The sequence below is a fragment of the Monodelphis domestica genome, chromosome 6 (genome assembly GCF_027887165.1).
Source record: "Monodelphis domestica isolate mMonDom1 chromosome 6, mMonDom1.pri, whole genome shotgun sequence".
NCBI lineage: Eukaryota > Metazoa > Chordata > Mammalia > Didelphimorphia > Didelphidae > Monodelphis > Monodelphis domestica.
Window position 1 is genome coordinate 264,131,803 of NC_077232.1, and position 24,744 is coordinate 264,156,546.

Sequence of the window (24,744 nt, forward strand, 5' to 3'; positions counted from 1 at the left end):
ACTCTGTGGCTTTTATTGCAGTTTTTTTAAGTTTGGTGATTTTTAAGAAAACATGTGTTGCATTATAACAAAACTGCATTTGAACAGTTTTGAAATTACATGCTATATCATATTCCATGTCAACTTTGAGTCTAGACAGTGGGGTTTTCCCCCAAACACTTATTCAGTCATGAGCAAAAGGGTGGCAACTCTTGTGCCTGGGCCAGAGAGATCTTAACAAAACCAATGAGGCTATTGAATGTGGTGGTGTGCCTGTAATTCCTGCTACTATGAGAGGCCAAGGCTGGTGGATTGCTTGAGTTTGGGAGTTCTGAGCTGCAGTAGAAATTAAAACCAATGAGAACTAAATCTGGAATCAAAATGGTCAACCCTAGGAGCAGAGGACCATCAGGCTGCCTAAAGAGGAGCAAACAGTTCCTTGTCAGAAATAGAATAGGCCAAAACTTCCATGATAAACGAGATCAGAGGTGTTGCACTTCTAGCCTAGGTATGATAGGGAGATACCTGATCTCAACCCCCCCCCCCAAATAAGACAAAACAAAAACCACATAAGTGTAGCAACACCTGGTTAAAAAAATGACATCCTTACTTCTAGGCTTAAAGAAGGCACACAATCCAGTGTGATGTCTATGTACTACTAGAGCACCCCAAATATTAGATGGGTCACCTACCAAGAGCACACATAGTCTTTACCCAAACAGTCAACAAGAATACATTAAGCGCCTAAAATGTACTAGACAATTATATATAGGCATGTTTTATTTTATCATTTATTAAGCATGATGGTGAACAGTAGGGAAAGAAGCTGATAATTCTCAATGAAAGCACTCCTTTATTGATAGGTCATAGATATTTAAAGGGGATGGATAATAATAATGCCAAAAGCAAATCTTAATAAAGTGTAACCACAAAATATGAGCTTCTATTGCTCTGAGCATGTCCTATTGGCTTCTCTCACCCAAGAGCTGGTTGCTTCATCCAGGAATCTGCCAAAGTAAAAGCGAACAGTGGTGGCTGGACCTTTGACCCATCATTAATTCTTCTATTTCCTTAAAGTGTTTGTCCCTTAAAACTGTCTAGGAGTTCATCATTTTAGAAATTTTCTTAGTTTATTAGAAGATTAGATTGTAAGATCCTCCATTAGATGGCAAGCTCTTTGAAATCAGGAGCTTTCTCTTTTATTTGTATCCCAAACTTAGCATAGTGTCGGAAACATAGTAGGTGCTTAATGATTTATTAAAGTGGAAGGAAGAAAAATCCTTGATCCTACCAGTTAGTAATTTAGAGAAAGATTAGAGGAGTTGTTAGATGGTCAGCCCTCCTATGAAAGAAGTCCTGAGTTCAAGTCCTTCCTGTGAAACATGTTGGCAATGTGACACTGGACAAGTGCCTCAGATAATTCTCCAAGGCTAGAAATTGTGAAACAATGGCTGATCTGCATTGGAAAAAGGAGATTCCCCATTGGGAGTTCCCTGAATCTTGTGAAATCATAGGTACTGATCCCACTACCTCTTCCCACAATAAAAGAAACAGGCCCTCATCCAGTCTGCATAATCAGTGTTGTACTGAAAAGTAAATTTAAAATATAGTAAGAAAAAAAGTAATTCCAAATGCTGTCAAAACATCATGTGCATGAAGCAACTTAGAAAGTGGAAAGAATGTGGGGTACTTGTTTGGGGAGGAAACATTAGGTTGTAGTTGGCTATCACAAACATAAAACATTTATTTGTGGAAAAAGTCTTCTTTCCTCAATATTCTCCAATGATGGTTCCAAATGCTTTCATTCCATCATGACTCTGTTATGTGGGTGGGTATATTTTATCTTTTCTATTAATAATCAAAATAATGTGAACTAAAAACATGGTATAACAGAATAACATTTGACCATTCCTATGGGCATGAAGCTGGGATTATTTTAAATATAGCCTTTTTCAAATTCCTTACTTACTCATTAGAAACTTCCAATTGCTTGCAAGAATGTGTATGCATATGTGTGTGTGTATATATGTATATTTATACATATATACTTATCTTCATATATTTGTGGGAAATAGATGCCCAAGTGTGCTATTAATACTTTCCTATTATCTTTTTTACCTCGTCAGCATTTATCTGGTTGTATTATTTCTACTTTTAACCAGCTTGTCACAGAGGATTATTTAACCCTCTCCTATTTCTTCACTTGTGACTAGCTTTGTATTCAGCACAGTTTGGTTCCATGTTGTAGATAAAGAAATAATTTCATAGGAGCATAGATTCGAAGTTGAAAGGGATCTCAAAGGCCACCTAATTCAATCCCCTCATTTTACAGATAAGACAAGTGAGGTCCAGAGAGGTCATTTGATTGGCCCAAAGCAGGAAATGACAAATGAGGCATCTGAACACAAGTCAGATGATTCCAAGTTTGGTGCTCCAAGTTCAGAGCTTTTTCTACAATCAAAGAATAGAAATATAACTACAATTCCAGGCATTTGATATGTACCACAGAGTTGGAAGCAACATAATCTCCTTAGTTTTGGAAACCTTCTTAGGAAATGGCTTTAAGACAGATTCCCATTCTGTTTAGTCAGGCTCAAATGAAGAGAATCCTAGTTAACTGGCTTAAATAAGAAGATAAAGAAGAGGCAAGCCACAAATGAAATCTGAAGAAAAAACAAAATCATTAAAAAGTAGGTAGAGCTTTAGAGTAAAAACAAACAGAAACCAATAAGAAAATTCCAGGGAATGAGAGAAGAAGGTATAAATAAAGGGTAGAAAGAATCAGAAACAGATGAGAGAGAGAGAGAGAGAGAGAGAGAGAGAGAGAGAGAGAGAGAGAGAGAGAGAGAGAGAGAGAAGTGACAGAAAGTTAAAAAAAATAAAAGATAAATAAAAACACAATGTCTAGAGGTGACAAGGTATATGGATGTGTTACAGAGACAGGTAGAAAAATGGAAGAAGGTTATCAAAGTTAATAGTAGTGGAAAGAAAAGATTTAGCAATCAGAATGTAAAATGGTATATGCTGAAATTTTCTTAAGGTCAGGCTACATTAATTAAAAAGAAATATTGGCATCTAAATTTAAGGGAAAGGAGGAGGAAACTGGAGTGGGAAAAGGACACACAAAAAGCATTAGCACCATGACCCAGAAATAGCAGTTATTCATGAGAATTGTCAGAAGGAAAGAGGGAAAAGTTAGGCATACTCAAGTGGGAAGGAGGTCTTTGGAGCCAGAATTCGAAAGACTGAAATCAGAAAAGTCTGGGGCTTAGTCTGGGAATGGTGAAATATTATTAACAAGTGAAAATAAGAAGTGATTGCCAAATTCTTTGATTCCTTTACCCTTTGAATATCTCCTTGGTTTATTACAATCTTCACTTCAGTCCTTAATCCTTTCTCCTATCTTAAACCCCAGATCAGTATCACCCTGTCCTTAAGGAACCACCTTCTCCAATTCTTTCAGGTCTCCGAAAGGGGAAGTTTAACGGGTGGCTGCTTCAAAAGTTTACCCCAAAGGGCTAATATTTTGAGATATTAGGATGGGGTCAAAAGTTGAGCACAAACTAGTTTTCCGTGTGGACTATTAACAAATAGGTGTCAGTCATTAAAAGGACCTTGCCAATTCTATAATTAAATCATGATACTGTATAATACAGAAGGTTGCAATGTCTGAGTAGGGACAGCTGTTAAGTCCTGTACTCTTTATTAATACATTTTGGCACGCACAGTCCGTGCATCTCAAACTGTTAGAGATCCCAAACATCATAAATCATCCCTCCTCTATTTTGTGATGTTGGATATTTAGTGCTGGGGGGGGGGGGAGAATAGCTTTATTTGACACTGCTAGAAATACATTTACAGATCAACAGAAAGTGAAAAATAAACGATCATTCAAAGTAATCCTTTTTGTCAGTATTTCTCAAAGAATGATTAAGCTTAACGTTAGAGATTGGAATCCATAGTACTTTTTTTCTCTACAGATCACTCCATACTCCCCAGGCTGCTGGGTTCTGACACATGGACCTTTCCTTGGACTTCTATTGAACATTTGAAGTGTTGCCCAAGTTTGGACAGAAGCTTTAGAATGGGAGTTCTTAACCCTTTCTATGTGTCATGGACTCTTCTGACAGTCTGGCAAAGCCTATGGACCTCTTCTCAGAATCATGTTTTTAAATATATAAAATAAGACTCACAGGGAAATAATTATAGCGATTATAGTTATCAAAATATCTTTACAGGGCTCAGTGGAGTGAGAGCCAGGTCTAGAGATGGGTTCTAGGTTCAAATCTGGCCACAGATACTTCCTAGTTGTGTGACCCTGGGCAAGTCACTTAACCCTCATTGCCTAACCCTTACCTCTCTTCTGCCTTAGAATCAATATGTGGTATTGATTTTTTTTTTTTTGAAACCCTTACCTTCCATCTTGGAGTCAATACTGTGTATTGGCTCCAAGGCAGAAGAGTGGTAAGGGCTAGGCAATGGGGGTCAAGTGACTTGCCCAGGGTCACACAGCTGGGAAGTATCTGTGGCCAGATTTGAACCTAGGACCTCCCGTCTCTAGGGCTAGCTCTCAATCCACTGAGCTACCCAGCTGCCCCCGTGGTATTGATTTTAAGACACTGAGGGTTTGAGGGTTTACTAAAAGAAAAAAAGAAAAGAAAAAAAATCTTTAAAAAATATTCTGTGAACTCTAAGTAAAGAACTTTTCCTTTAGATTATTATAAATAACCCTGAAGGATGATAGGATCAACCATGTGGAGCTGAAAGATACCTTAGAGGCATCATCTTCATTTTGTAGCTGAGGAAACTGAGGCATAAAAAGGTTAAGTGACTTGCCCAAGGTCACAAAATTTGTAAATGGCAGAGTCAGAATTTGAATCCTGGATTGTTCATTCCAAATCTAGGATTATTTATACTACCTCCATACTGAAGAAAAATATATTATAAACATAAACATTTAGTGTGGTGAGTTTAGATAAATCCCACCTATTAGGCTAACCCATCTCCTACGCCAGCAACCAAGAATGTTCATTTCATTCACAAGTTACTATCCAAAAAGACCTTAGAAGACGACCCTCCTCTTTGAATTTTAAAAGCCACAAATACATTAAATCAGGGAAAAGACACCAGGAATGGGTTGTTTCTACTGTTATCGAATAGCAAACTGTCTGAGTTACTCCCCTCTTAAATGTTTTAGGACGACCAGCCTAGGCTAGTTGACGGTGTTCACAGAAGGGGTGCTCTATCTATCAAGTCTTAGACAAAAGGGGGTTTTAAGAGTGTCCTCCAGGGGCTTGTGGGAGGAAGAGTATCTCTTAATTCAATCACGTGGTTGTATCGTAAAACATAAAGCATTCATTAATCATCTGATTTGTTTCAAAGACAGCAGATTTTCCCCTTAAAGGGGTAATTGCAGTTGTGGCAAGTTAGAGTTTGGTACTGATAAAGGACCTCAAAATCGGATGGATTGCTTGGGGTTCTGCTTCCCAAGCAAGCTTCTCTGGCCAATGCTATGACAGTGACTGGGGATTTAGGATCAGAAGTAGAGGAGAGCAGCTCCCACGTTCCATTCCGACTGGGGCCCAATTCTGCCGAAGGTAAAGGGCTACACACTGGGCATTGCATTGCTAAGCAACTCCCCAGGAAATCGTGGCTCTAGAGCTCCTTTTACAAGTCAAATGAGGGAGAAACTTTCTGCGAATGAACAGAGAGCTCATATTCGTTCCCTAGGGGAGGGTCCAATAAAAGAGTTGTTCCTCACGTTTAATAAGAATTCTTTCGGAAGTGTTTGTAGGGTGATATTTGCTATGCTTTCAGCATAAACTCATCGCGATTGTACTACAGCATTCTAAAAATTAGAGACCCATATAGCCGAGAGCCACAGCTTTTGTGGTAAGAAGAGACGGAGCTCTTGACTGCTTTACAGGCGCGCTCTCTGAAACTAGAGCAGGCTTCTTCTTTTTTTAAAGGAGAGAATGAATGGGCGATTCAAGCAAAAAGAAGTTTGATTTGGCAGACTCAGAACTCCAAGAAAGCCCAGCTTTGTTCCATGGATGTCCGATTCCCAGGGTGTTTTCCATCCCCCATTTCTCTCCCTCCCTCCCCCCTTCCCCCCAGTTCTGTCTTCCCAGCTATTCTGGAGAGAGGCTTTATGCAAGACTTTTGTTTGCCCTTTTCAGAACTTCAGGATGCCATTTTTGCTCCCCCCATAAGTTCTCATTTTAATTTCTAAAAATCAATGGGCAGCTGGTAGTTACCTTTAACAGACGCCGAGTACGAGGAAAAGAAGCAGACGAAAAGCACCGCCAGAAGAATCATCTTTGACTCTGGTCGGGGCCACAGCAGTGCATGGAGCTTGGGCCAGGCCGGCTGCACCCACCAGGGAGCTGCTCTGATCACCGCCGAGCAGGGGGAAAGCGTCAGCACCCGGGACAATCAGGTTTATCTTTAGGCAAAGGGCAGACTCCAAATTCCATCCTCAGGGCCTAAGGTCAATAAAGGGCTCTCCATTAATCATTAAGCGCAGGGGGGTGCCGATTTTGCCCCTTTTTATGGTGTCACTTCTTCTGGGCTTTCATTTTGGAGAACTAGGCCAGGGCAGCCTGGCTCAAGAGCAGAGGCCCTTCACCTTTCTGGTCTCCCACATGCCTTTGGAAGCCCATGCACCTTCTCATATATCGTGAGAAAGAATGGAGAGAGATTGATACCAACATAAAAACCCAATCCAAAACATAATGAATGCTTGCACCTAGTGACTCTAACACTAAAGTTAAAAGTTCCTCCAAAAAGTCCCACTTGAACTGGAACGACCTCCGGGAACCGATGCAGAGTGAAAGGAGCAGAACCAGGAGAACATTGTACACAGAGACTGTTACATTGTATTACAATCGAGTGTAATGGACTTCTCTACTAGCAACAATGTGACGATCCAGGACAATTCTGAGGGACTTATGAGAAAGAACACTATCCACATACAGAGGAAGAACTGTGGGAGCAGAAACACAGAAGAAAAACAACTGCTTAATCACATGGGTTGATGGGGATCTGATTGGGGATGTAGACTCTAAGTGATCACCCTAGTGCAAATATCAATAATATGGAAATACATCTTGATCAATGGCACATGTAAAACCCAGTGGAATTGCTCATTGGCTGTGGGAGTGGAGTGGAGGAGGGAAAGAACATGATTCATGTAACCATGGAAAAATATTCTTAATTAATTAAATAAACAAAAAAATTCCTCCAAAAGATTATTAAAATGTTTTGGTTTGTTTCCTATAAGTAAGAGGAACCAAACTAACTCAAAGTTCCCCAAATTAAAAATAAAGAAGAAAAAAAATTTATGTGAATCATGTTTAAGTGAATAAAATACATAGGATTACAAAGTCAACTAGTCAGTCAACAGGCATTAATTACTGTGTCAGGAATGTACTAAGCACTGGGAGCAAAAGATAGCCTTTTCTCTCAAGGAGCTCACATTCTAATGGAGAAGATAACATGCAAATGTACACACACACAATTGGAAATCATAAACTCAGGGAAGGCACAAGCATTAAGGGAAACTGAGAAAAGTTTCCTGTTAAAGGAAGGATTTTAGCTGAACCTTGAACACAAGAGGCAGAAATGAAGAGGGAGAGAGTTCAGATCTGAGGAACAGCCAGTAAAAATTCTCACAAAAAATATTAACATATAGTTCTCTCTCTGTCTCTGCCTCTCTCTACTTCCTCCTCCCTTCCTTCTTCCCTTTCCCTCTTTTTTATTCCTCAGAGACTTAGGGGAAGAAAAAGCAGCTCCAGTCAATGTTTCTGGTTGCCCCAAAGTTCATTGGCTTAACATTATTATAACATTGGCTAAATTGAATCTGTGTCGCTTTGATATTCTCTCTTTTTCTCTGTTTTTGTCTCTGTCTGTCTTTCTCACACATACATTTATACACATACATATATCTATTTTAAGGTCACAGATGGGGGCATAAAGAGAAAATGGTGTCAACAGAGTGAAAGAAAGAGCATTTCCAATGGCAAATAGAGTAGGTTTTAATTTGAAGTATTTTGGTAAAGGCTCTCCAAAAACTGAGGTTGGCCAGGAAGTCTAGGAATAATGTACAATTCTAATTGTCACTTGAGAGAATCACAGAGTTAGAGCTGAAAATAATCTTTGGAGGCTATCAAGACCAAGTTCCTTATTTTAAAGTTCAGGTAACAGAGGTATGGAGAGGTTAAGTGATTTGTCCAGGGTCACCCAGTACATGTCCTAGGAAGGATCTGACTCGTCTTCCTGACTACCAGTCTATTGCTCTATGCATAATACCTTTTAGATGCCATGTGGGAAGGAGGAGGAAGAGGGGAAGAGAAAGGAGGAAAAGAGAGGAAAGAAGAGAGAGAGAGAGAGAGAGAGAGAGAGAGAGAGAGAGAGAGAGAGAGAGAGAGAGAGAGAGAGAGAGAGAGAGAGAGAGAGAGAAGGGTGTGGAGGGATAGAAAAGGAAGAGAAAGAGAGGGAAGAGAGAGGAAGAGGGAGAGAGAACCCCATATCTTTGAGACATTGTCTGTAATTTGAGCTTCATAATTTTAGGAACAGTTTTAATGATACAATAGTGGGATGCTCCACCTGTGAAAATATAATTACACATCTAAGTGACCTTGCAATGGCATGTGGTTGGTGCTTAAAACTGACTAAAAGGATCCCCGTGACTCCTGAATTCCCTTTCTGGCAATTAGTGTGTAGGGGAATGCCAGTCTTGATCATTTATCCCTAAAGCAGAGGTAAGTTACCTAAATGACACACCTAGGGCTTTTAGGAATCTCTAGTATGCCTTTTATCACCCTAAGCTAGGCCTGGGAGCCTACCACTTGTCATGATAAGTCCCAGGGTGAAGCAAAACTATGCACTTTCCTCTTCCTCCTCTGCCTTCCTCCCCCTTGGAATGACCTTTTTCATTCATCTCTGTTCTACCCAGCATTCAACACTCAACTTAAATGTCATCTCTTGAAGAATTACTGATCACTGGGTCTCTATTCCAACTAGCAGTGAACTCTTCCTCTAATGAAATTCCATAGCATTTTGTTTGTAATTCTCTTATGTTCCTTAAGTTCCTTTCTTCTACTGATTTAAATTTATTTGTATCTTTTCTTTCTTTTACTATTCTTCTTTGAGTTTCACTTTTCTTTGTAACTCTCCTAGGACCTCATATATAGCCAGTGCTCAATAAATGTTTATTAGACAAACGAATGAATAGAGAGGGTTGATATCAACACAAAGACCCTTTGCTCAGACCCTGGTACTCAATCATAGGTGACTCTAAGCCTAAGGTTAAACGTTCCTCAAACAAAGAATATTAAAATGTTTTGGTTTCAGTTTCCTGTAAGTAAGAGGAACCAACGGGCTATTCAGAGTTCCCTGAATTCAAAATAAGGGAGAAAAAAATGAAATATTATTATATATCTATATCTAAATAGTTTATACTAGTTTTCAAGAAAGGTCTTTCTTAGCTTTTTTGATCCCTTTTCCCCAAATCTCAGCCTTGGAATGAGAGGTGATGCCCTATTTATTAATGACCCCAGACATCATCTGGAGCTCTGACCAGCAGGTGTCCAACATTTCCCGAACAAAGAGTGGCAATGAAATAAAAGATAGCATTCAAAATCTCATAGGATAAGAATATGAACATAAACACTTTCACATCTATTACATAAAAGATTAACAGAAGATAATTGTCCTTACTCTTTATTTATACTAGAAAATTTGTTCACAGTTTTATATACAAATTGTCGAGGTAGTTCCAAGTACATTTGTCTGATTGTTCTGAAATGTACCAGGGTCAAAGAGGTTAGGAAAAAAAGACAAATCTTCAACTATGTGGTATATAATACGTGTCCCTCTGGTTAAAGTACTCTCACTTGTCATACATTTTCCAGAGTCCAACAAATAAAGGGCATACCCTTATTGCCTAATAAAACTAATGATGTGTCTTTTGAACATTTGCTCTTCAATAAAAGATCCCTATTAGTCATTGCAATAAATGGAGAGTGATTTCAAAACGGATATAAGAATCTTCCCAAGAGCTATTTTTGATGGTAATAAAGTGATCCCCTAACCTGGTTTTGCAAAGGGGTTGGGTAAGGTAGTTTTTTGAGTCCCTAAGAAAAGCCAATGATAAAATAAGTATAAAAAACTGGGAGCGTCCCCATTCAGAATCGGTGCTCTGTGATCTCAGATGTAGGGAATTAAACTGGTTTGAACATCTAACTCCAGATGAGCCTTCTTGACCAACAGGCCTCCTTCAGGAGTCTCGTAAAGGTTTACATAAACTCCACACCAAAATTTAAGACAAATGTTTTGCATCTGGTAAAATCACAGAGACAAATTCCCACATGGGAGTTTTCCCTCTTCCTTCCCCAGTAAAGGAAATCTAATAATAAGTTTTCACTTACTTAGCAATCTTCTTGACATAAAGAGTCCTTAAAGATTTGGGCTACATGACAAGTGGCTATTCCATTAGTGAGGTCAAAACCAATCAAAAGGTAAAATAAGTGAACCATGTAACTTTGGAAAACTTATGTGTAAAATTGTTATTGGAATATAATAAAGATTAAATGTTTTTAAAGAGGTAAAATGAGCCTGAAGTAGAAAGGAAGAATCGGGAGACCAGAGATAGCATTTTGTCTGCCATTGAATTAAAATGCTGGGAAGTACAGACTGGGGACTGTGAGAAATGAAAACCAGACAGAGCATGCCAAAAGGGATGATACATTTCACAAATGAACAATTAAACATGTGTTGCTGCTCTATTCATAGATTTGAAGTTGGGCAGCCTTGTGAAACTACATAGGCTTGGGTAATAACCTTCCTGGGGAACTGAACTGGCATAGATTGGGAAAGGAATGGTGGAAAATGGTCATGTCTCATTTGAATGGCTCTGGTGTATGTCTTTAGAGTTGGCACAGAAGTGGAATCATACACATACATGTAAGAGACATTTATTTCTATTTTTGTCAAGCAAGTATTTCTTTCCTGAGTAACTCTTAAATATGGGAAGGGCAGATAATCTCCTGCCCCCAGGCCTAGCTTGGCAGAGCTCTGCTGCTATAAACTAAACTTTCATTATATCGAAACTGCAAGGCAATTTTTTTTCAATTACAGAACAAGGAATATTTATTTCAAGTTTACATTACTCTGTTGCTTATCTTCCTTTCCAGGAGCTCAATGTTTCCAGAGAGATGGATAACAAATATTGCACAATATCATTATACCTAGGGGATATAGGAATCTCCCCCAATTCACTAAATTTCCCTTTCATAGTGAAGTTTCTTTTAAAAAGCTGGCTATGGATAGTCTCATTACTCCTTTAATTTCTTGAAATCTGGCCCTTCCCATTATCATTCTACTGAAACTGACTCTTCAAAGATGACCACAGAGCTTTTAATAGCCAGACCCAAAGACATGTTTTCCAGTACTCATCCTCCTTAACTTCTCTGCAGCACCCACAGTTACTCAGTGATACTGGTCTCCTTGAGGTTCCTCAAAAGAGATTTCATATCCTAACTGACCATTTTCACTGGCTATCTCCCAAACCTGGACCTCTCTTCCATCTCATCTCTGCCTCTTGGCTTCTCTGGCTTCCTTCGAGTTCTAGTCAAAATCTTTCCTACTTTAAGAAATTATTTAAAATTCCTCTTCATGCTAGTGATTTCCCTCCATTGATTATCTCTAACTTATCCAGTCTTGTTTGTATGTACATAAGCTATTTGCATGTTGTCTTCCCCCCATGAACCCTGTATCCTGCCCTAAGATTCCTTGGGAGGAAAGACAGCCATGCCTTTCTTTGTTGCCCCAGGGCCCAGCCTAGTGTGTAGTTCATAACAGGCATCTAATAAATGCTTGCTGACTGACTGTTGACTACTCCTTTTCTCCACTTTTGACTTTTGAAATACCCCACTCTGCTGGTTCTCCTCCTACCTCTATAATTACTCCTCACAGGATGACAGAGCAGCAAGATCCCTTAGAGATCTACTTAACCCTTTCACTTTACAGAGGAGGAAACCATGATTCAGAAAAGGTAAATGACTTCTCTAAGGCCATCTTAGCAGGTAGAAGTCTTTTGATTCCAAAACCTGGGTTCTCAATCTAGGGTCCATGGATTCCAAGGGGTCTATGAATAGACTTCAATAGTTCTGTGAAGTTGGATGGGAAAAATGATGTCTTTATTTCAGAATTGGTTCCCTTTGTAAACCTATTTATTTTATTAAGTCCCAACTTCACTTTGCTATACTCCTTTGTTAATCACTCTTGCTTTTCTTGACCCTTTAAGCTGGGTGTTCACCATTGTTTTGTCATCAGTCCTCTTCTCTTCTTTTTGTAGTTTCTTCTCTGGTGAACTCATTGAGTCCCATGGACTCAACTATCAACTCAGTGTAGAATTTTGATGTCCAGCTCTGGTCCCTTTTTGGTGCTTTAGATCTGCATCTCCAAACATCTATGGGACATCTCTGCCTAGATTTACCACTGGCACCTCAAACTCAACATGGACTAGAGTGGTAAGATCTCTGATCTTAAAATCAAAAGACTTGGGTTTCAATCTTAATTCTGCTACTAATCATCTGTGTGATCAGAGAAGTTAAGGAGGATGAGTACTGGAAAATATGTCTTTGTATCTGGTGATTAAAACTTTCATTGGTGATCTTTGAGGGGATAGTTTCAGTGGAATGATAATGGTGAGGACCAGGCGACAAGAAATTAAAGGTGTGATCTCATCTGGTACCTCCCCCGACCTTGCCCAATCCCCTCATTTTCTTCATTGGTAAAAGAGGGATTGAACAAGATGATATTTAAGGGTCCTTCAGTCTCAAAATCCTATGAGCCCTATGTCCAAAATCAAGCTTATTATCTCTTCTGGAAAATCTGTCTTCTTGATTTCACTGCTAGTTGATAATACCATCACTCACCTCATATTTGATGTTCAAAGCCTTGTGTTATTTTTGGCTTTTTTCTATCTCTCACCTCTCATATTCCAACAGTTCCCAAAACCAGTTTAATTTTTCATCCACTCCTCCAATGTCACCCTCCCCACCCCTGACCCAGACCAGGTCCTTAAGGACACCTATCTGAACTCTTATCCATCCACTGGCACATTTGTCTCCCAAGTACAGATTGCTCATTTTGCTCTCCATAAACCCTTTCAGTAATTAACCAATGTCCACTAAATAAAGCTTAGACTCCATCTTTTATTGCCTTTCACACAATCTATGCTCTAATTCAGAAATTCTTAGCCTTTTTTGTCTCCTGTTCTGCCTCGGTGAGTGGTTTGGTAAGTCTATAAAGCCTTTCTCAGAATAAGGTTTTTCGAATGCATAAAGCATACAGGATTACAAAGGAAATAAACTATGTTAACTATTTATCAAAATATTAAGAAAGCTAATTTATAGACCTCAGGTTAAGAAGCCCTGATTTAGTTAAACGAGTATCACTCTTTCTCTACACAATCTATCTACCTTGACATATTTCTATGCATTTATTTACCCTGTTGTCTCTGAGTAATATCTCCCCCTCTTCTTCCCCCAACATGCTCAGTTAATTCTTATTCATCCTTTAGAAGCTAAAATGCTAACTTCTTTTGTAATGGACTCAAATACTACCTCTTCTATAACTGACATCTTTGAAGTTAGGAAAGAGATGAATAATTTTTTTTAATTCATTAAGCATTTACTATGTGACAATCACTAAAGCCAAGTGCCACAAGTACCATTAAAAGCAAATAGGAAAACTCTGCCCTGGAGGAACTTAATATTATAATGTGAGGAAACAGTATCATTAAGGGCATTGGTGGCCAGGGAAGATGTTTTTGGATAAGGAAGTCATACAGAGTGGTGACTGGAGACATAGGGAAAATAACTGGCTGTGGTATTAATGGTAGTGTTGCTTTGAATACCCTCTTCAGAGTTAGATTTGGAAAGGAGTCAGGGCATGGGTCAGAAATGAGGGTAGCATGGCACAGAGAGGGCCAGGAAGTGACAGTGGTAGTCCTAGGACTAGGCTAGATACGGTGAAATGCTCACCAAAGTCCAGGGTCACAGGGGTAGGGCCTTTAGTTTCTGACAGAACTGGAGGTGAGAGTGCAAGTGATTGGAGGTAGTCAGGAATAGGGCACCAATAAGATTCACTGGCATGGCCCATAATAGATTTGCCATGCTTTATTTTTGTAGTGAAAACTGTTCTAAGGTAAAAATGAAAATTATGCAAATCTCCTTGACCTTTTCAACAAAAAGATGCTGGAAAGATCTGGGGACTCATTTAATTCTGTTCACATAAAGTTGAAAGCAAATACATCGTAAGAAGTCATTGCTTCTTAGACTGCCATGCTCTAGAGAGTTTTGCAAACAGGTAGTGAAACATCTAAAGAGTTGACTCACTCTAAAGTACGTTTTTCCTTCTGTTCTTATCACTAGAGGTTGGCAGGAGCAAGACGTTTTTCTAGATTAGAAGATTAATGAACTTTAGCCCATCAAAAGAGTTAACCTTGGACAGGAATATATCACACCACCAGAAATAGATAAAACAAACCAAACTCATGACACCAAACTGGAATAGGGAAGGATCCTGAATTCAGAATCAGGAATTTTCTACCATCGTGCTCTGAAGAAGTCCTAAATTTAACTTAAATTTATAATACACAGATATAGCCTACTTTTAGCAATAGCTACTCCTTTTGTAAATCAAAATCCTATTTTCAGTTCTGTGAAGGAATTTTGCATTTAAAGTTAGCCAGGTTCCCACAGTGGTTCTTTGAGGGTATACTCTTGGACTCTGTCACTGAGATAGGAAACTGCAGAAAGGAAATCTGGACAATGTTCCCTACACTTAAAGCTGGCACAATTCCATCTTCTCAGTTCTCTTAGGCTACTTGGTGAAGAAAAGCAAGAACAGGGAGCTTTCTGCTGTATTAGTGATGAAAGACATTGAATTCCTATGTCTATGAGATTAGAGCTTATGGATATAGTCTCTAGCAAGCAGTTCTCAAAAGAAGAATGTCAAATTATTAATAATCATAAGAAAAACTGCTCCATATCATTGACAAGAAAAAATAAACATTAATACAATTCTGAGTTTTTTACCTTATAACCAATAAAATCGCAAAGATTTCCCCCCCCTTTTTATTTAGAAAATTTTTTCCATGGTTACATGATTCATGTTTCCCCTAACCTCTTCCCTCCCTGCTCCCAAAGCCAATAAACAGTTCCATTGGGTTATCCATGTAGTAGTAGTAGTCTCTCGGTAACCGAGGATGACGATTGTCTTTGTGAGCTTTCATCTATGATAGATGAGTGCACAAAGACACTTGTGCGTGAAGGAGATTTAAGTGGAAAAGTCGAGGCACAGAGACAGTTCCACTCTCTCGATGCTGGAAGCCTGGGTCCAGTGGCACGAAAAGTCGTTACACCTGGAGACTTCCTCAGCTGCATTGGATGGCTGTGTTGTCTTTTGTGCTCCAACACGCCCTAAGCACTCCACAGTGCTTTGCTGCGTCGCCCTCTCAGCCGTTGAACCTTCTTATTGGTTTCTTCCGTCTGTTCCGCCGAAGCAGTCTTCACATGCTGGGTGAGCAAAGCCTTGGTTCACCAGGGGTCTACGACGACCCGATGGCTACTCTCACAACATTTAGCCGGCCTGTCGAAGCCATTGCCCGGGGTGTGGCCGCTGCCACATGCTAGCAGCTACTAGGAGCCACAAGTGAGAGCTGGGTGTCAGGTGGGGGCTGGAAAGCTGCCCTAGGAGGGTATGACAAGCCCTCTATACCAAAGATACTACCCCTCCCTGAGCACCCTTATCCATGTATCATTGTTCAAAACCTATTTCCACGTTATTCATATTTGCAGTAGAGTGATCTTTTAATATGCAAACCCCAATCATATCCCCATATCGGTCATAGTTTTTCTTCAGCATTTCTGCTCCCACAGTTCTTTCTCTGGATGTGGATAGCATTCTTTCTCATAAGTCCCTCAGAATTGTCCTGGGTCATTGCATTGCTGCTAGTAGAGAAGTCCATTACATTCAATTGTGCCACAGTGTATCAGTCTCTGTGTACAATGTTCTCTTCTTCTGCTCCTTTCACTCTGCATCAATTCCTGGAGGTCACTCCAGTTCACATGGAATTCCTCCACTTTATTATTCCTTTGAGCACAATAGTATTCCATCACCAGCATATACCAAAATTTATTCAGCCATTCCCCACTCGATGGACACCCCCTCATTTTCTAATTTTTTGCCACCACAAAGAGCACAGCCATAAATATTTTGGTACAAGTCTTTTACCTTATTATCTCTTTGGAGTATAAACCCAGCAGTGGTATGACTGAGTCAAAGAATAAGCATGTCAAAGATATTTAGAAGTGGAAATAGTATTAGAGGAGTTATGGAAATAGGTACTATACATTAATATACTGTTGGTGGAGCTATGGATTTATCCAATCATTCTGGAAAATAGTTTAAAATTATCTCCACCCTCCAATCACTAAAATGTCCATGTTTTGCCTCAGAAATCTCACTGTTGGCATATACTTCCAGGAGGACCAAAGCATTGTGACAAGCTCAATATCTAGCAGGGTTCCTCACCCTCACACATCTAGTATTTAGGAACATAGTTAGTGCTCAATATAATATGTTGATGTATTGATTGATCAGTTAGGTAATAGCTAACAAATTGTGGTAAATGAAAGTTTACATATTGGACTACATGTAAGAAATGATGAATGTGAAGGATTCAGAGAAACATGGGAAGACATAAACTGATACAGGATAAGGAATAAAGCAAAAGTAAGAAAACAAGATTTCAGTCACTGTGACCATGGAAAAGCAGAGGTCAATAAAACAATGTTTTCTAACTCTAACAGGGGTTCTTAATCTTTTTGTGTCACAGACACAAAATTGTGAAGTTTATGGATAGACTTATAGATAGATATAAGATAGATAGATAGATAGATAGATAGGCTTAGAGACTGATAGATAAAAGTATAGATGGATAGACAGATAAACCTAGAAATTTATAGACCTAGATATTGATAAAAACTAATAGAGAGACAAGACTCAGAAATAGAGAGATAGATAAGATAAACCTAGAGACAGATATAGAGAAAAACTTTTAAAAAAATCCATATATGTGCTAAGCACTGGGGATACAAATATTAGAAAATAAAACGGTAAAATGGTTCTTACTCTCCATGAGCTTATGGGGAAAGGGCAAAAGAGAGAAAGAGAGTACTTGAAGGATGAGGAAACAAGGTAGTTGTAGAGAAGTGAGTCCAAGTCCTGCAAGTGAGTTGGGCTAAAAGTAAAGTGAACAGTATGGCTAGGGTTCCTCAAGAAATATAGGAACTTACCAGTCAGGAAATCAAGCTTCAAGGGACAACCTATGCAAAGACATAGAGATGGAGAACAAAATAATAAAATATTGGATAGACATGGTCAATACCACATATCATGCCTAGGGTATACCCAAAAGGGATCAATGGGGTACCTTCTATAAAGTACTCAATGTATAAAATAGATTGTGTCTAGAGCTGTTATTTATTTCTTCCATCACAAAAGAAAGATTTAAAACATAAAACACTAAGCATGAGCATGTATTGACAAAAACAAAGCACTAAACAATAACCCATAACTCCTCTTGTACTCTCCTAGGAGGTCAATGGATAAAATGCCAAAATAGGAATTATTTGTGGTGACTAATTATCAGCTATTTTACCTTCACTTTGACTCTACTTCTGAAGAAATTCCCCGATCATCTCTATCTTCTAGGAAACCAGAACATGGCTTGGGATGATCCATTCTCCTGTCCTCATGAAGAGTTGTAGTTGCTTCCAGTTATTTGGATCTCCCAATGACCACAGACTTCTAAAGTCTATGAGGTATTGGCCAAGGCTGGAAATACCCATGTCAGGACTGTTCTTCAGTCATCTGCACTCAGGGAAAGAAACAGGTAGGCCCATTTAGATAAGCATATGCTCAGGCTTCCAAGAATGAGTGACCATCATAGTTACCTAGGGTGGGGGAATATAGAGGGGGAGGAGAAGAACAGTAAGTCTATGATCTGTCTGAGTTCCAAGGTACACATCTAAAAATCAGGAAAAAGAGTGTGATGTTTCCCTTTAAAGTATACTGATGGAGGGGCAACTAAGTGGCACAGTAGATAGAGCATCAGGCCAGGAGTCAGGCGGATCTGGGTTCAAATATGACCTTAGACACTTCCTGGCTGTGTGTTTCTAGGCAAGTCACTTAACTTTGTTTGCCTAGCCCCTGTCAGAGTCGTTACTTAGATAGAAAGCAAAGGGTTTTTTTCTTTTAAAAAATATTTATTGCCAATTATATGTAATGACAAATTTCTACATAAGTTTTCTGAAGTTCTATGATCCAAATTGTCTCCCTTTCCTCCCCACTCCTGGAACAGGCAAGCAAGTCATTTTGGTTTATACATGTATCATCAGGTAAAACATATTTCCATCTTGTTCATTTTTGTAAGTGAATAATCTTACAAAAACAAAACACAAATAAACAAGTGAAAAATTGTATGCATTCCAACTCCAACAGTAGAAAGAAAGGTTGTTTTTGTTGTTTTAAGTACACTGATGGAGCAGCTCTTCTTGCTCAGTGGTCAGACCTCTTTGACATAGTCTGTTGTCCTAGGGAGCATATGGAGTTGTTATGTGGGAGTTCTCTAGAAGCCTCTGGTCACACCTGTATTTTATCAAAGGATTCAACAGAAGGAGTTCCAGTAAAAGTTATACAGATATCCCTTTGGCATCAAAACTTTCCTCATCATGGTTTTGAATATTGCAGGTTAGCATAAGAAATTCAACAGGAATTTTTTGGGAGTTTTGCAGAAGCCACATATGACACACAAAGGCCAGCAGATGCCACAGAAAAGTTTAGAAAGTTGATTTAACTTAACATTGACCTATATATAGCCTATGGCCAAATGATTAACCCAAATTTTACAATAAGGTACTGTAAACACCCCATAAAAGAAAAAAAATTCAGACTTCTCTAGTATGGAGAGAGGAGCAAAAAATTTTCCAAGGATATTTCAGATGGTGGGGTTGATCCCTCACCTATCAGGAGAATTACATCCCAGAGATCCCTCATGATAGGTGAAAATCCACGAAGTAGTGGCATTATATTTATTTTATTATTTATAGATATTTTAGAGTTTTATAAACCCTCCCCATTCTCCTATAAACCTTTTCCATACTCTTATTAACCTTTCCCTATTCTTATAAACACTGAACCAATCAACTCCCAGGATACAGAACAAGCACTGTGGTTGGTTGCCTTTCATTTCCATCAGTCAATACAGAAATGCCTGCTTTGTGCTCAGCAGGTTAGCAAACCTGCATAAGCAGTACCTTTAGTGGCGTATTGCATTTCCATTGTTACAGTACAGTATTCATCTGCAAAATCCCACAATATAGTGAAAACTCCATGATACAGAATTATATATATATATATATACATATACATATATATTTAAAAACCCACCATACAGTGATGCCATCATAAGTGAATCACAATTAGTGAGGGATGATTGTATAACCAGAAAGGACTCCAAAGACAGCACAAGTGGCTTCAGAAGAAACCCAGTGCAAGCATGCTCCCTAGAAAGGGCAGTCACGTTTACATTCATCCATAAAATAAGGATGACACTACTACTGAGACTAAGAATCCTATTGAAAGAGCTACAAAGTTATTATATATAATTGGGTTCAAATTCTGACTAATTCTTATGACCTGTGTGTGTGGGCAAGTTACTTAACCTCCCCAAGTCTCAGTTTCCTCATCTATAAAATGAGAGGTTTAAAGTGAAAGTCTTTGAGGCCCCTTTCCATTTTAGATATATAATCCAACCCCTTAGGGTTGTTGTGAAGGTCAAATATATTTAAAGTATATAAAGTGTTTTGTAACAAAATATGAATTGGAGTTGGTGGGAAAGAAGAAAACACTTAAAAGATAAAATTTTGACAAGAATAAGAAGTTAGTCAATAAACATATATTTAAGCATCTGTTATTTGCTAGGCACAGTGCTAGTCCTAGGCATCTTGGTGGTACACTAAATAGAGTGCTCAGCCTCTTGGAATGAGGCTCATTTCCCTGAGCTCAAATCGGGTCTCAGATGCCTATCTGAGTGACTCTGGGGAAGTCGCTCTACCCTGTTGGCCTTAGGTTTCTCCACTGTAAAATAAAGAACACCCCAAATGGGGTCAAGAAGAATTGTACATACCTGAAAAATGACTAAACAAAAGTGCTAGCCTGGTGATAGGAAGAACAAAGCAAAACAGAGAAATACACTAGGTGTCTGATGTTGGAAAGATCCCACATGGGCTCTGAAAACTTTCAGGTTTCCTCATATAATTGAACAACTATCAAAAGGGAATTTTGGGGCCACTGCAATTCTGGTCTGAATTCAGGGACCTAGATGTGAAGGGCTGTGTATCTGATTACTAATCCTCCTTCAGCATTCTCTGTGCTGATCAAGGAAGCAGACTACTAAGTGACCAGGAGTAAATCCAGGCCTGGATTGCCACCTACCAGTTAACTGACTGCATGCAAAACTACATCACCTCTTTCTTTTTCTTCTAATTCAGGAAAGAGAATCTAATAAGATTTACTCCAAATTAAAGCCTAAATCCAGAAGATCCTGAAATTTCCTGCCAGTGGAATAGTTTCAGTCAGAATTAAAGACAGTAATAATCAATTATTCCTTAAGTCTTGCACAATTGTCAGGGAAAACAAATTCCAACAATAAATAGATAAGCAATATTAACTATAAGAGGAAGTGGCACAAACAATAAATTTCTCAGAAATGATAACCTCTTTAGAACAGATAGTCTCAAATGTCAGTGCAGTTTTAATAACTTATAAGAATACTTAGCATTTCCTCTTTAAGCTTTCTTCAAACTGTACAAGGAGTTTGGGGACATCCTGTGTTTCAAGACTACACACATGTATATACAGAGAGTTAAGAGACAGAGGAACAGAGTAAAAGAAAGAGACAGAGGTCGAGACACAGAGAGAAACACAGAGAGACTGAGAGGCAGGAAGACCTGACTTCAAATTCCACCTCAGACATTTACTAGTTGTATGAACCAGAGCAAGTCACTAAACTATTGTCTGCCTCAGTTTCCTCATCTATGAAATGAGAGTAATAATAGCACTCATTTCCCAGGGTTGCTGTGAGGGTAAAATAATCTCTGTAGCCATGTTGAAAACATTAAAGTCCTATGTATACTAGGTAGTGATCATTACCTATTAGGTAATGTTTTTGTACAAGCAATGCTCTTTCTTCATTTCTGCTCATAGCATTCCTAGTTTCCTTTAAGACATTGCTTGAATGTTACTTCTATTAGAAGTCTATATTCATCTTCAGTTGCTAGTACCTTCTCCACAAAAATTACTTTGTTATCTACATTTTATCTATATTATACTTAATTTTTATTGTACATGCTACTTTCTTCCATAGAAGTTAAACCACTTTCAGTTTTTGTCATTGTATCCCCAGCATCTATCACAGTACCTGGATATAGTAGGAGCCTAATGAATGCTTGCTGAATGAGTAGTGTGTCAATAAATGTGGTTGACTAATATATCCATTCATGGACTCATACTTGTGAATGAATGAATGCAGGGGTTAGAACTGATAGCAGCAGTGCTGAGATTTGAACCCAAGTTTTCTAGGGAAGGATAGCTAATGTCTATGGTGATAGTGTTAAGAAAACTCATCTTCCTGAGTTCAAATCTGGTTTCAGACACTTAATAGCTATAAGTCCCTGGACAAGTCACCCAACCCTGCTTGCCACAGTTTCCTCATCTGCCAAATGAACCGAAGGCAATGGCAAATCACTCCAATATCTTTGCTAAGAAAACTTCAAATGGGGACATGCTGAGTTGAAAATTACTGAAAATAATTGAACAACTTCTAGGGAAAGGAACATTATATGTGTACTAAGAGCTAGGTTCAATTCCACTTCATTTTTACCTCTTTGGGTCTCAAATTCCTTGTTTTATAAAATGATCAATGATCTCTAAAGATCCTTTCGGCTTGAAATCAAATCCTGACTTTAAATTCAGTGTACTGCATACTCTCAGGGGTCCCCAAACTATGGGCCTGCAGGCCACATGCGGCCCCCCTGAGGCCATGTATCCAGCCCCCACTGCACTTCTGGAAGGGGCTCCTCTTTCATTGGTGGTCAGTGAGAGGAGCACCCTATGTGCAAAGCACAGCATCGCTCATGTACAGTACTACTTCCAATGGCACATTGCTTTGTGTGGGCACCTTAGAACAAGGCACTGTGCAAAGGATTATATGGCTGCACAATGGAAGAAGTCAGCATGGTGAGCAGTGATCTGGGTGAGGTGATTCCACACTGTGTATAGTGCTGTCTGGTTAGGGTTAGGGTTAGGGTTTGGACTCCTGTGTAAAAAGTTTGGGAACCTCTGCTCTAGATAGTGAAACTTTTAGAGACTGAGTGCCAGACCCCACCCCCATCTAGACATATGCCCCTTCCTCCCACCAAGGGCTTGGTGTACCCCACCCCACCCTTACCCCCCACAGAGGAAGAAGTGCTCCCATTGAGCTATTGGGCAGAGGGTTGGGGTGTGTGTGAAAAAATGGCTTTAGGCACAGTGGAGACCGGGAGGGGAGCAATTCCATCCCAGTCCCTCTGCCTTTTTAGTAACAAACCTGGGGTAGCAGCCACATATCCACAAAGGGCATTCTGTGGTGCCATCTTTGCACCCATGTCATAGATTTGCCATCACTGCTATTGTACTTAGGAATGGTGACAGAACCTAAAAATCTGTAGAAATGGATTTGAATCTAACTCATTTTAGCAAGCCACAGAGGTAGACACTACAACTTGTAGTGAATGAGATATTGGAATTATTTAATGTAATGTGCAAATTTGAGCTAGTACTAGTGAACTGCATGTGAATATGTGTAATGGTAGTGGGCATATATAAGCTTATGGCACAAATGTGGCAAACTAACTGCTATGTTTGCATGTAAACTCAATAAATATTCCATTATGTAATGTTGGAAACACAATGCTGCCTAATGATAGTTTCCTAGCTTCATAGTCAAGAATTAGGTTCAAGTCCCCACAATGACACATACTTGATGTGATCCTGGATATATCCTACCTTCTGCAAACAGCTTTTCTCTGTACCCTTTAATTCTCGTGCCTTTTCCAAGTTTCCTCATCTAGGAGTTCTCTGTACCAATGATCCAGGATTATTCTTTAAGTTATTATTTATTACCTTAAAATTTTTTATTTCATTATTAAAAAAACCCCAAAACCGAACCATCTTGTACTCAATATTGTGTATTGGTTCCAAGGCAGAAGACTAGTAGTTAAGGCTAAGTGACTTGCCCAGGGTCACAGTCAGAAGTATCTAAAGACAAATTTGAACCCAGGCCCTTCCATCTCTAGTACTGGCTTTCTATCCACTGAGTCATCTAGCTGCTCCCCATTTAATTATAAAGTTAATATTAATTTTATTTGAATAAAATAGTTACAAATGATGTGTACTTATGCTGACAACCGTGGCTTTATGAAAAGATTGGGAGAACAATTTTTGTTAAAAAAGTTGCACGACAGTCTCCTCTTAACGTGCTTCATTTGTGTAGAGGATCTAATAATGCATTTTTAAAAACTGAAATTGCTAAGGAAACTGAAGGCGCCAGTATCATTAATTATTGTCTCTTGAAAAGTATAGTAGAGAATTACAGGTTGTGGAATCACAGGACTTGGATTCAAATTAGAACTATGTGATTTTGGGTGGGGAAATGGGTATAATTGCGTAAGGAGCAGCCAATAAACTCTTAAGGCAGCAATCTTAAAACTGAGTTTGAGATACTATGCTCCCCTCCTAACCCGCCCCTCACTTCTTCAATCCCCACCCTCACCAAAGCCCCGCCCCAGGAAGCATGCGCACAGAATTTCCAAGGGCCAGCTGGAGAATCGGCGCACAGTGACTACGTCACACATATGCACTCAAAAGCGTCAGCCGCAGCCTTTTCACGTCAAGCCGCCGCCGTGGTCTCCGAGACTTCTAAGCCTCTGGGAGTTGAAGTCCCTTCAGGGAGCGAAGTGGAATAAAAGCGAGACTTATCGAGAAGCGATCCGAGGTTAAGGACTGGCTACCGCCTCGCTCAGGTAAAATGGTTCGCAGCCAGGATCTGGGAGAAAGGACGCATGCTGGCCGCCCGTCTCCGCTCTATTCCAAGTGGCCCTTACGGCGAAGCAAAGGGCTTCCGGGAGGAGGGCGGGCGCTGCGGGGGGCGGGGCTGGCCACGGGAGCGTGCTTCTTTTCGACCCGCCCCCAAAATGTGTAGTGCTCTGCGACTCCACCCCCTGCGCGGGGCGGGCAGGACCGGAGATTAGGAGGTGTTTTGAAGGGCGTGCACTTAATCTCGCCCCACCTCACGTAATGTACTCCTTACTTACTTACGGCGGTTGCGCGTGGTCCCTTTCGCCCCTCCTCCTTCTCGTAATTGGTGTTGTCCCACTTTGCGTAGGAGGCGGAACCCGTCAATATTAGGCGGCTTTGCCAGGCCTGTGCCGCCGCCTCTTCCTCCTCCTCCTCCTCCTCCTCCTCCTCCTTCTTCTTCCTCCTCCTCCCTTTTTGCGTAACGTGTCCGCGGCTCCACCCCCTGCGCAAGTCGGGCGGGAGGAGCCAGCAATTACGAGTGGATTTTTGGAGGTTGGGTGCTGCCCCTATATC

At 39.7% G+C, this 24,744-nt stretch overlaps 2 protein-coding genes across 2 annotated transcripts in view; one reads left to right on the forward strand and one right to left on the reverse strand.

The window, feature by feature from the left end:
- MTTP (microsomal triglyceride transfer protein) overlaps positions 1 to 24,646 on the reverse strand; it is an 81,932-nt gene extending 57,286 nt beyond the window's left edge. The window contains exons 1-2 of the mRNA XM_007495895.3: positions 24,468 to 24,646; positions 6,237 to 6,464 (exon numbers count right to left, since the gene is read on the reverse strand). Of these exons, the coding sequence (XP_007495957.1) occupies positions 6,237 to 6,297 (61 nt within the window). The 5' untranslated portion in view covers positions 6,298 to 6,464; positions 24,468 to 24,646. The remainder of the gene's footprint in view (positions 1 to 6,236; positions 6,465 to 24,467) is intronic.
- TRMT10A (tRNA methyltransferase 10A) overlaps positions 24,000 to 24,744 on the forward strand; it is a 39,592-nt gene continuing 38,847 nt past the window's right edge. The window contains exon 1 of the mRNA XM_001369668.4: positions 24,000 to 24,176. The gene's annotated coding sequence lies outside the window, so the exon portion shown is untranslated. The remainder of the gene's footprint in view (positions 24,177 to 24,744) is intronic.